This window comes from Opisthorchis viverrini, assembly GCF_000715545.1.
Source record: "Opisthorchis viverrini unplaced genomic scaffold opera_v5_164, whole genome shotgun sequence".
NCBI classification, from domain to species: Eukaryota; Metazoa; Platyhelminthes; class Trematoda; order Opisthorchiida; family Opisthorchiidae; genus Opisthorchis; species Opisthorchis viverrini.
In genome coordinates, this window is record NW_008751819.1 from 719,804 (window position 1) to 732,981 (window position 13,178).

The 13,178-nt window shown below is 43.9% G+C and overlaps 2 protein-coding genes across 2 annotated transcripts in view; one reads left to right on the forward strand and one right to left on the reverse strand.

The window, feature by feature from the left end:
• Window positions 1-9,053, reverse strand: part of T265_07231 (hypothetical protein) — a gene marked incomplete at both ends in the record, with an annotated part of 33,472 nt that extends 24,419 nt beyond the window's left edge. The window contains 3 exons of the mRNA XM_009172696.1: window positions 5,630-5,749; window positions 8,813-8,908; window positions 8,937-9,053. Of these exons, the coding sequence (XP_009170960.1) occupies window positions 5,630-5,749; window positions 8,813-8,908; window positions 8,937-9,053 (333 nt within the window). The remainder of the gene's footprint in view (window positions 1-5,629; window positions 5,750-8,812; window positions 8,909-8,936) is intronic.
• On the forward strand, window positions 6,190-12,219 carry T265_07230 (hypothetical protein; the record flags this gene model as incomplete). The annotated part of the gene is made up of 2 exons (XM_009172695.1): window positions 6,190-6,282; window positions 11,950-12,219. The coding sequence occupies 2 exons, from the start codon at window positions 6,190-6,192 to the stop codon at window positions 12,217-12,219; spliced, it is 363 nt and encodes a 120-aa protein (XP_009170959.1).
• Window positions 12,220-13,178: the final 959 nt, after the last annotated feature.

The window sequence follows — 13,178 nt, forward strand, 5'->3', positions numbered from 1 at the left end:
AGTTTGGTTTTCACGGAAGACCCGTCTGATATTCTACAACTGAAGGTGCCGCACACAGGCCATCTCACGTTTCAGTTGGTACGATATTCGAGATATCGCAGTATAGTTTCATAGAGGAAACTACACGCAAGGTTGCTGAAAAGTCTTCGACAGCCCACGACCGGTTTCGCTAAGTAGGCGCAGTACCCGAGTTTCCGTCAACCTTATGATCTAACTGAACCAAATTGGACTGTTTTCGAGAAATACACTCATTTGAAAATCAATTTGGTTTTCACTCAAATGAATCTCTCGTTTATGATATTCTACAACTGAATGTGCCTCACACAGGCCGTCTCATGATTTAGTTGGCATGATATTCGAGAATTCACAGTATATTTTCACAAAGGAAACTACTCACAAGGTTGCTGAAAACCATTCGGAGAGTATTCAGCGACCTTGTGAGTAGTTTCTTTTATGATCGTATGATGTCGTTTTGGCATCTTTTTACCTCGCCATTTGTCAACTTGTAAAATGCCGGCACGATTCTGGCTTCCAGTAAAAACTAATCCTGAACCATAGCCTCAAATGTCAACCTATTACATCATCTTAACTATAGAAAAAATCTGTTTGTAAATCAATGAACCAGTTGAATGCAGTTTTACGCCACATTCATTTTTGACCACGTTGTGCATCATGTGCGTATCGCACCTGCAAACCCGTTAGATAATGGCGCCTGGCCTTTCACACTTTGTCAATAACCACTGGGTCCCCAATTCTGGCCGAAGCTTTAGGTTAGCATTTCTGGGGATATATATTCGAATCTTCAGGAGTCCAACCAGCGTACAATCCACTTCGAGTCTTTATGGCTGGAATCCGTGATGCCAGGCCTGTAGCAAGACTCCACAGGATGTACTATAAGCTTTAAAACCGGTAGACTCCAAACAAAGTTAGTTAAAAAACGACGTTTCTGGACGAGAAACTCACAGACACACGCGGCAGGCAGTCAGACGGAGTTAACCAGATTTGGAAATGAGAAATTCGTGCGGGTAAGCGAAAATCAATGACCCTCTCCGATTGAGAGTTAAAGGTTTGCTGCAACCATTATCGGAGTGCGTGTGATCTTACTGCCTAACTTGTTGGTCTCAAGTTGCGGTAACTTGCTTTCGCACAAAAAGCTAAACAGTTTCTGCACAGAATATTGCCGACGAGGCAGTAACAATCATACACACATACACACGCACACCAGTCGGTTGGAGCCTCCAAGGTGATCGATAGTACAACGACGAGTAACGAAAAGGGAATAACTGAGTAAGGCAGACATCTGATTGTCGATCTCGTTACACAGCCCGAAGTGGAACTATTTAGAATTCCTTTTCGAAAAAGCTTGGTAACAATCGGTAGATTTATTGCTGGGCAACGTTTCGCTTTTAAAACAAAAGCTTCATCAGGCCAAGTGACTAGTTTCCGAGGTTGGTCAAGATTTAAGGAGGAAAGAGAACCAATCAGCTAAGTCAAGCTAAATCTCTGTTGGGTGTCGGCCGAGGATTTTTAGTTGTGTTGGAGTGGTTGAACAAGTGTTGGGTCAGTGGGGGAACCTACATGTGTTTGGGTCCTGCCTAGGGTCTAGTTCCTCTGGTTCGGTTCATTTGATGGTTCCTCTTGAACGTCGTTTGAACATTCTGTCCGTCTGTGTGGATGAGCTAGTGCTAAGATAGTTGTGTAAGGTGTCAACTCGGCTTATCTAAGACCGCTTTCCATACGCTCACTAGCTGCACACCCTCGATTCTATTCACGCTGTGATGCTTAGTAACTTCCACCGCCTCGGCTGTGGTGTGAATCGCAGTCCCCGCCATAAAACTTCCACATTCTCCAGATCTATTCTATGTCCCGTGTCTAAGGCATGTACCGCCATCGCTGAGTCTTTGACCAGCGTTTGGTATTCTTCTGCATCCGTTGGTGGTTTGTTAATCCTTCTGATGTGCAATTCCCTGGCAGTTTGTCCTATATGAACATTAGCGCAATCGTTGCAGTAATTCCGAAACAATTCCCTGGCAGTTTGTCCTATATGAACATTAGCGCAATCGTTGCAGTTAATTCCGTAAGACGAGTATGATCCACAGGGAGCATTGGTGAGAAATTCATTTTTCTGAACATTGACGCCTGCCACCCACTTTTCTGTACAGAAAACAGTGTGTCACTGCGCAACCTTATTGTTGCAATACCCCTGCGTTTTGAAGATTGCACAATCTGCCTAGAAAAGACGGCAGTCTTCAAAACGCAGTCGGGTGATAGCACGGACTCTCTAAAACGGGGGAGTGGCATAAGTCGATACACTCTGTACTTGGTTAGATAAATTGTGGGGTGGATGCTGGCTTTGCCGGGCCTTCTCTCAGAGTAGCCCAAAATGGTCCGATATTAAGTGATCTTTTACTGAAGAAATCTTACACGTTGCCTTCTCAGTAGCAAGGGCGGGTGTCTGGCCACTTACTTGAGATGAGAGGCCATAGGTTGTCTGAATACAGGACGGATTCCAAACCTCTAGATCAAGACCGCTTCCAGGAGTACAGCGGACAGGTTAACACTGACCGGCAGGGCTGGTCAAAATAAAGAGATTTACGATATATCCGTGCAACCTTGGCAAACAATCAGCCGAATATCGGCTACAAATTCCACGGAATATTAAACACGACCAGTGTTCTCTGTGTTCACATCTGATCATAATTATACCGGTGAAAGGAAGTAGGGATTTGCTGCGGAGTTATTTGTTAGTAAATGTTATCTGACCTGTTACAGACCATTGGGCAGGGAAGCAAAACTCCCATTTGCATCTTATTCACAGAAACTGGACATCCATCTTCTCCTGAACGCGTCTTCTTGAACTTTCCTGGATATTCATTGACTCCAATCATCCATCGCTCAAATCCAAGCAAATGCTACAAAGCGACTCCACAAATTCCGCAACCGATCTCCCCTTTTCAAAAGACGCAAAGCGAAATTCCACGAACAACGCATACTACTCGCGTGCCTCCCCATCAGTAGCAACACCGTTACACCTGAACAAGCTCGGGTTCGTAAACGAGTCACAAATTATTCCATTTTGGTTTCCCATTTATTTCGCACAGCAATAAAACCAAGGAGGTTTGCGTTATATCATAAAAAAACATTTTGAATGTCCTCTGTGTACGTCATGGCCAAATCACTTGATTTTCCACAAGTGGTTGCTAACTAGGTTAGTTCCACCTAAGGTGTTTGCACGCAGCGGTGGGAGAGATCAGAAGCCGTTTTTTCGGTCCCACTCGGTGGCATACTTTCTCCTGTTTTCCTGCTGTTATGTACTTTAGTGTGGCGGGAAACACATCCCACAGGTAGTGGACTAAAAGCTGGAGCTCTGATGTCAGTCATCGTCAGAAACATTGTTGCTTCGCTCTCATCCGTGCGGTTCACTTCAAAACTCCATCGTTTATAGTACAACAAGGAGGGAGAAGAATTCTCTTTAGACCCTTCCAGAAGTACATCATTGTTCAAACGCCAATGTCGCTGAAGTTTAGAAGAATCATCATTCTGGCGTTGAGGACAACTTAAAATCATTTGACTTAGTTGAAGTGTAAGTCAAGTGACCGCTGAATTGAAAAATGCGTCACGTAGAGTAGCTCACACACTTTCCCGGGTGTTTCGTCACCGGAGAACAATGCTCACTAAGATCCTCATTTGGTAGGCTTTCTACCAAATCACGTCAGATGAAGGGAAGTTTAGAAAACCTCAACATCGAACACCCCACAAACATGAGGTTGCTGAAAACTCTTCGACAGCCCACGACCTGTTTCGTCCCTCTTGACCCTGCCTGGCTCATCAAGTAGGCGCAGTACCCGAGTTTCCGTCAACCTTATGATCTAGTTGAACCAAATTGGACTGTTTTCGAGAAATACACTCATTTGAAAATCAATTTGGTTTTCACGAGAGACTCAATTGAATCTCTCGCTTATGATATTCTACAACTGAATGTGCTGCACACAGACCGTCTCACGAGTGATTTGGCACGATATTCGAGATATATAATAAAATATTTTTTCATAAATGAAACTACTCACAAGGTTGCTGAAAACTCTTCGACAGCCCACGACCTGTTTTGCCTTTCTTGGGGCTCATCAGGTAGGCGCAGTCCCCGAGTTTCCGTCAACCTCATATTGTACTTGAACCCAAATTGATCTGTCTTCGAGAAATACACCCATTTGCAAATCAGCAACCTTGTGAGTAGTTTCCTTGATGAAAATATACTGAGATATCTCGAATATCGTGCCAACTGAATCATGAGGCAGCCTTTGTGCAGCACATTCAGTTGTAGAATGTCATAAACGAGAGATTAAGTTGAGTCACTCCTGAAAACCAAATTGATTTGCAAATGAGTGTATTTCTCGAATACCCATCTTCTTCTTGAGCACGTCGTCTTGAAATTTTTTGACATGCATTGCCTATCACGCAATTTTAAACGAATGCTTTAAAGCAGTTCCGAAAATTCCGCTTCCATTAGATCGAGGCGGAGTTACGAGGAAACCACACACTACTCGCCTGCCTCATCAGTACTATGCACCTTTGCGCCATTGTTGGTTGGAATACTGTGCGTTTATCATCGAGCAACGACAGGTCGATTTTCGCAGTTTCTAGCATGAAGCGTTTCTGTCACCCGAATTTCGATAGGCAGGTGTACAAAATATGAGAGACCGTGAATCTGCGAAGACAGTAATCGGTTAAGAATATCTCATAACTGTCTTTGGGTGGATACCGAGTATGCCACCGATGGGCTAAAATAGTTGTTTACTTAAATTCCGTGACGCGGCATAACTGTTACGTACAAACAACCTCAGATGAAACTGACCTAGTTACCAACCGCTTGTGGAAAATCACGTGACTTTATCATGACGTGTATTCAAGAAATGTAAAATACTTTGTGTAACATCAAACGAACCTGTTTGGTTTCGTTGATATGTGAATACCAGCGTTATTTTATAAATATTTATGAGTCATCATTGCCACGGTGTAATATTTTTGACTCGGTTAGGATTCCGGAGCTTTTAACGGTGTACCTGAGACTAGCTTTGAACCAGTTATGTTTAATATTCTGGTGAATTTGTGCCAACCTGAAACAACTAACGACGCCTTTGTTCAAGAAAATAGATTTTGATATCGGGACTCTCATGCATGAGGCTGTGTTTTCGCAGACGGTCGAGGCGAACAATGTAAGAGGGATTCAGACCAGTCCCTCTTAAAAGGTCAAATGGTGTGTAAATGAATGTATTTGCGTATTTTATACCATTTGTTTTCAAGCTGAACACAATTTTGACGGGAACAAGGGGGTTACACCTGTCAGGTGACCCTGAACAGGAGCGAAGCCGGTCATATGCTGTGGAAAATTTTCTCGCGACATAATGAGTAGTGTTCGTTTTGGAAAATGTGTCATCTATTTTGATAAATCGTCCAGCCTAAGTTTACAGAATATATCCAGTTAGTGGTAACGGCAAGAACAACGGTAATCGAAACACCGGAGTGGACCTTGTGAGAGCAAACGAATCCTGACAACAAGTTTTACAGAAGACACACAACACGTGGGAAAAAACTGAATATCAGTCTGTAGTACTGTATAAAATTATCCTACCTTTGTAGCGCCTTCGTCTCCATTTATCCACACATATGATGAGGTAGCGAATGCGAGAATTTTGTGAGCAAACCTCAGCTGATCCACAGAGGTTAGACCGTCTGGATGCAACAGAGGCAACTGTAAATGAGAGATGAAAAACGAAAATTAAAGAAAAAGAGTTTGTTGACGGGGAAACGGCGAACAGTGTAGAGCGTTCAGAGTTCCTTCATACCGAAGAGTGTTGATGAAGACGTGCGAACCCTTGCTAAATTCTGCATGCTGTGACCATACCAGATACAAGTTCTGAAAAGCGGTTCCCAGCACAAGCTTTGTCTTTTAGCTTACATTGTGTAATTTGGTTGCCTAAACTAACTGCCCTCCGTGTTTGTCGATCTCCAAGAGCATAAAAGGATTTCAGCTCCTGGTGATTGTCTTAGGATTTTAATCAGCAACCGATAGGGGGTCTAAAGTTGAGCACGTGATGCGACCTACCCCAGGCTGACATCGTCAAGGAATGAAAATGTTCAGCGAACTTTCTTGGATTAGTCCGCTCAGGCTTGAATAGTAGTTTATACGAGATGCAAGTGATGCGGATCGATATGATATTTTCACCGGTCTCTGATAGTATCACGAAGACACATTCTTCCACCGTTTCTGCTCAGAAAGCCCAGGTAATGTGTTTTATATGAGTAGCTGTGCGGCTTCTGTGCGTAGATGCTAAGCAAAGCACGAGGTCATCGGGTCTACTTCGTTGTTACCTGTTGGCAGTCGCTGGAGCGGTCTATAGTTAGCGATATAAGAACAGTACTACCTGTTTACACGTAAGGTTGCTGAAAACTCTTCGCCGACACGCGGCCGGTTTTGCCCTTCTTGAGACACGGACCCCGAATTTCCGTCACCCTTATGGTTTACTTGAACTCAAATCGCACGAAATTGGCAAAATACACACATTTGACGGGAGACTTACCTGTCACCTAGCTGAGTCTCTCGTTTATGATGTTTTTAAGGATTTTTAAGGGTAAACTGCTCTCTCTCGGAGTGGCCTCTCCGGGTCTGGGGATCTTAGGTGATGGACTTTTTTTCGGAGAAGTATCACGCCTGAATTATAACTAATGTACGTGGCAACTAATACACACGGGACAAAGCCAGGTTCTTGAGTTCAAAAGCAGTGACCTTCGTGAGATTATTCGGATGGAAAACCCAGTTCCGGAACACAAGATAAAGGAGGGCTTTGAAACTGAGATTTGCCAGCCTCAAGTTGTAGCGACTGAATTATGGCTAAGCTAGGAGGAGGGTTTTGAAACTGAGATTTGCCAGCCTCAAGTTGTAGCGACTGAATTATGGCTAAGCTAGGAATGCAACATATTATCCACTGCTACGTATTGACATGAGCCAATTAATAACAACATACCTGGTCATTTCCTACGCTGCGTATGCATTGACTTCACAGTTTACCTGATCCATCATTCCTACTCTACGTAATTAGATGCATTTGTGTGGGACGAATTCAGCTTCGTTTGAAGGGATGTACCCTAACATTCCATTTCAGGATACAAGGCAGTCTCAGGTCAAGAGTTCAAAAATAGCGCACCTTGTTTCATGGAATTTGCTTCCATAAGTGCACTCAGTTCGTTTTGTGGTTGGAGAACAACAACTTGCGAGTGCGTGAAACTGCAGTATAGTTATGTGACCAAAAAATGCCTATTCATCGGCACAATGTTTTGGCCACTTGAAACAAAAGTAGTGTTTCAACCTGATGAGAACTTTTGTCACAACCTTGAGAAATCGCCTCGATACTACTTAATTCAGAAGCTTCGTCGAATAATTTTGCCCATTATGCGCAATAATATCAACGTGCTGTTGATCAGGAGGACCTTTATCAAATCCACAGCTCCAGGAACTTTATCACACACATGAACTTAGACATGGCACTATTTTTCAAGGGCAATTGCCCACCTGTCTAATCTAAATAAGCCTGTTACTCAGCAAGCTGGTCTGTCCTTTAGTTGCAAATGAGTGTCAACCGCTTCTGGCGGACTTCCTCGCTATCTGTCCATGAGAGAGCTCACCTCCGGTTGACAACTCCGGTTTCAGCTGGATGAATGTCCCAAAAAGTACGTACGTAAACCAGATGTGCTTGGATCTCAAAATAGACCAGCGATTAGGCCGCTTCGTCTTGGCGAGGTCCTTCATTTGGGTGTAGGCGCAATCAATCATATGCCTACCGACTGACCAAGATGGATAATTCATGCACTCGGCATTTTCTATGCCGGCATCTTCTTGCTCTAGTGACCTGCGGACTAATTTAGTCGACTGGTCGACTGATGATGGGAGGAAAAACACCCTGCGCCGAGTTTTCAATGTCCATCAGGGACTGAGCGGTTGCAAGCTACGGAATTAGAAACCTTTATTGCGCAGAGCTGTCGATAAGTAAGCATTCTCAAGTGCCCTCTGGAACTTTCATGGACATTCTTTGAACATTGGACACCAATGAATAGAACACTACAATGTCGTCTCATAATTTCTGTATCAACCTTCATCTTCCATTAGGTGCGGGACGGCGCTTTACCACCTGACTAGACACTACTAGTATGTTTCATCAGTAATATATACCGTCACGTTGTTAGCTAGTCTGAACCTCTCGTCCGGTCGGTTATTAGACGCCCTTTATGTTAAGCGACCGGGAAACCATCCAAGTTCATGATTTTTGTAGTTATCAAGCCCCGCCCGGTGTGGATCGATGACTACTCACCAGTAGTCAGTTTGTTGTCCGATTTAGCCATTAACCGATTGGATCAAGATACACATCTGACAATGGGCTAAAGTGCGTTCGTCGTGCATCGTACGTTTGACCTTTTAAACAGATGAAAATGTGAGGAATATGGGTTTTGTGGGAACCTCGTTGTCACTGTCATATGAAGGCACACCTGATTGCGTGTTAGAGACAAGTCAATTTTATCAGAAAAACGCTCAGAAGTGACGGAGTCCTGAGAGGTTGTTCTAGCTGAAGAAATCAAAACAAGCACTAGCGTCTTTGTTCAGCTGCCAGGCGAAGACAAAAGCTAACAGGTAGACATGAGCGAAACAATGGCTACACTGTGTGTTCTTTCCTCAGATAACCTGAACGGGGCTTTGGTTGTTTGTTACCAGATCACAGGCAGATTCCTAGTGTGACAAACAAACTGTTTTACTTCAACTTACCGCGCGTACTTCTGATCTCAGACTACCAGTCTTAAACAGTTCGGGAAGGTTGTCAATCAGATCATTCCACACTTTGAATTTTTCCGGAAGTTTTGTCTGCGGAATCCGTTAGCCGAGAAAGTACCGTAAACCAACCAGCGGGGCTTCTACCATGGCCCCAGTTTTTCGTGATAACTGGTAGTATTTCAAAGACTGCATCTCGTAGACACACAAAACTCTTTCCAGCAACAGGAGATCTCATGAACCTCTCAGCTGCTAAATAGGCAAGCTGACTGATGATTCAGGCCTTTGATTGGGTGATCGATTGAGGTCATTTGAACTGCGTGCTCTCAGATTGGTCCAAAACGGATAAGGCCGTGACGTATACACCAACAGAAAAGGAAAATCGCTCACAAGGCATCTGGTTTCCAGTGCTGATTGGCGCCGGTTGTTCTTAACAAGTTGTCAGCAGTAGCACTGTTGCGGCTTTCGTCTTCAATTAGATGGCGCACAACTGAAGAGACAGGGACTGTATTAAACCAATTAACGTTTACATCGTTCTGGACTGAATAATTGGTCAAACAGCTCGAAATATTGGTAACGCGGGTGTAGTTATCGCCACCATGCAGTCCGGTGTCATACAAGAACTTTGCCAAGTTCGGCTAACAAGCGAAACAGCTCCATAGATGGATATGTCTGTCCAGCATGGCGGGAAGTAAGAGTTACGCAGTGAAGACAATAGCTTTGATTGAGGAGCGGCACTGGCTCTGTGACAGACATATCTGTTGGGGTCGCTAACCTTTGGTTTGTCTTTTTCACGGTGACAGTAAGTAACAACGGCTGAATTGACTGGTAAAAACTTTGGCGCTCCATTCCGAAGTCATTAACTAACCGCCTCCCGGTCATCTCCATCCGGTACAAGACTGGGAGAAAACAGATCTACGGGGCAAACAGTCCTTTGGCTTACAGCTTACACGTCTTTATGGACTTCAACTACTTGCATCACGACAGTCCTGATTGTTCGCGAAGTAGATTGGCTTTATTATCGTGAAGCCATGTAGTTATGGACCACACTCACTTAATGCCTTCTTATTATGGTGAACCCGGGTCCGGATAGCCGCTTGATCGCCGGGTGCGCTTGGCCAAACCTGAAAAAGTCAATGAACGTGCGAAACGACTGATCTATTGATCACTGTCGCGTACAAGCTTGTCAAAAAAAGTGACACTAAGAATACAACTCATCTATCAAGGGCGAGTGAAGGACAACCAATGAAATCTGTCTCAAAGAAAACGGCTACTCGATTGGCTGTTACGTAGTCCCGTTACGTTCGGAGCTGTTCTCCTGATAGATGGTGACCACGTATGGATGAAGCACCGGATGCTAATATTGATGCTACCTTACTATGGATGAAGCACCGGATGCTAATATTGAGTATAACTACCTTACCGACGTAAAGTTGGATACTACTGATGAACCATGCTGGTAGTCTATGTGTGGTGCCCAAGCGCCTCCCTCGCATATGATTTTATTACGGAAATTGTGTATTAGTCAGTGAATCTTCGGGAAATTTCGAGAGGACACATGAGAATATTCAGTTTTTAAAGAATATATACATATCAGATGTTTACTTTGCTGCCCAACGACTTGTAACTGACTTCGCGGCAAAAGCTTTTTTGAAAATACTGAACGTACATACACCTAGAATGACGATATCATTTTTAATACGATACCAAGGGAATTGCATAGCTAACGACTTGGCCTTGTCAGATTGATTTCGGAAGAGAAATATCGCTTTTTGACTAGAAAACGGTGTGTTTCTTATACTGGAATTAGGCAACTGGGAATTCATTTCAAGGATAGCTGGGATTTTGAACGAGCAAAACCGTCAACCTGGGGCTCATTTAACTAAGACTCACCACAAAATACAGCATCTACTTGGATGTCTTTGGTTCCATCGCCGTTTTGTTATCAATCGTGCTTAGCCGCACTGGCCAATGTGGACTCAGAGTGCTTTTCAGTGAACCAGTTGTCTTTTCAAAAACAACTGCCACCATGGCACAGCGATGCTGTCTGCAGACATCTCTCAGGCAAATTGTGTCCCGTATCGCAACGAGCAGCTGGCGATTCCACCGTCGGTGAAGCAATGTTTCTTAGTGGAATTCCAGCTGGGCCATTTGGAGGTGGAACAACTGACGGCTATTTTGGTTGTCTGAAATGGATAAAAGCATAAAAGCCACTGCAGGAACCGAGAGTAGTATCTCCGTTAGTGGACCTCTGCCGAAGATCTAACGCAGTGACCTATGTCTGTTAAGAGGCATAAATTCAATCGGTTCCTCTTTCGTAACTATGAGGACCAGCAATTTTATCCTTCATACCCCTCGAAAGTGCATCAGTCAACAGGTAATATCCCAAGTGTTTTTCAGACAAGGGATTCCGCACCAGTTGGATGCTTTCACCTGGGAACAACCCGACGTCCTCTCCAAACGAATAACTTTGAGGGAAAGATTACGAACACCAGGAAATCTGTAGTGAGATCATCTTGTCCAAGAAGCCTCGCTGATTCCGGCCAGTTCTGCGTCAACCTTTTTCCAAGTAAGAAAATATCACTCATCTCACCACTAATGTATGTCCTGCCATTTCACCTAAACCAGATGTGCCATACTTCCGGAGAATGGTTTTGTGATCAGCGTTATCCGGACCGGGTAACTCACTGGGACAAGCTTTTACAATTATCCTGGTGTGGAGACGAGATTACTGTGACATCTAATGTTTGCTAGTCTAAACATCTGGTCGCTAAATAAAGAACAGATGTCAAGATACAAACATGCATGACACACGACCACAAGAGGATTGTCACTGATAAACTTACAACCCCAAGAATATAAACAAGCGATGACGTACTCCTCAACCCGATAAACGAAAATCGACGTGATGCACTACTCATAAGGTTGCTGAAAATCCGTCGACAGCCCACGACCGGTTTTGCCCTTTTTGGAGCTCTCAGGTAGGCGCACTCCCCGAGTTTCCGTCACCCTTATGTTCTACTTGAAACCAAATTGCACGAAATCAGCTAATATACACTCATTTGCAAACTAATTTGGTTTTTCGCGAAACTCACCTGGGACCCAGCTGAATCTCTCAGTTGTGATGTTTTCAGGCAGCTGAATGTGCTGCACCAGGTCGTCTCATGTCTCAGTCGCTACGATATTCGAGATATCGCGATACATATATATGTACATTTTGTAATGCACTACTCATAAGGTTGCTGATATTTGACGTGCTTCACCTTGACGCTTGTTCATTCAGTGTGCTGCTGACCCAGCAGACTGACTTATCTGAGTGGTATTCAACCTTTACTCAAACCCCTCTAATTTGTACATCTATATACTCAACGTCACGATTCCACAACAAACATTCTATCGTCTGAACCCGTCTCCTGTCTTTCGCGTTCTTCGTGTCTCGATGTTTTCAGTTCAATCGGGATTTATTCAACCATCAGGGTGCTGACACATCCGGCTGACATCAAAATTACTAAACAGTAAAGTAAAGTGTAGCCCAAACAACTAACCGTCACCGTATGCGCCAGCCTTTCGACGTTCCAGGAATTTCAAAGGTAACGACTGAAAGATCTGGTTCCATGAATATTCAGAGTAGTTCCGGAGTCATTTTCACTGAATGGTTGGTTAGCTCGACACTAACCGGAAACTCATTACCCAGCTGGGGAATATGCCGTTGGTTTTGACCATAAATTTGTAAAACTGATGACTTTATGGTTTTTGCTAAACATTTTATTGGGTTTGAAACTGTTCTTAAGAACGTGGTAATATGATGGTCGCCCCCAAACGGACGATGAGGATCCAGACGAAAGAAACGGACGTTAATCAGCAAAGGTATTTGATAGCAAACTTGATTCAACTCCAGAACAACGGGCTCTTATGTGGCCAAAGTCGATCGATAATTCACGCGAAATCCCCTGGATGATACATCATTTATCTGTTCGTTCATCACATCACTGAAAACGCCCATAGATACAAACGCGTGAAAACCTGATACAAGTAATATTATTGCAGTAGAGTGGGTGTACTTTTTGTCCACACCACTTTTCTATCGTAATTCAGGTTCGAGAGAACAGGAAACGATCGTTTGCCTCTTGCGCAATCAATACGTCCCGGAACATTTGCTTGAGAGTGACAGAGAAAGTGGAACTGAGTGGACGAGTCGACGTGTGCGAAATCATACGGTACTCTGGTCGCGAACCAGGAAGATGACAAATCAGCTACTCTACGTAGGATTCACTAAGCAACCGCGCACCGCTGATTCACGCGGTCACGTACAGATCAGTCGGTTATTGGTTAAATGTACCATGTCGATTTGTATATACTATAT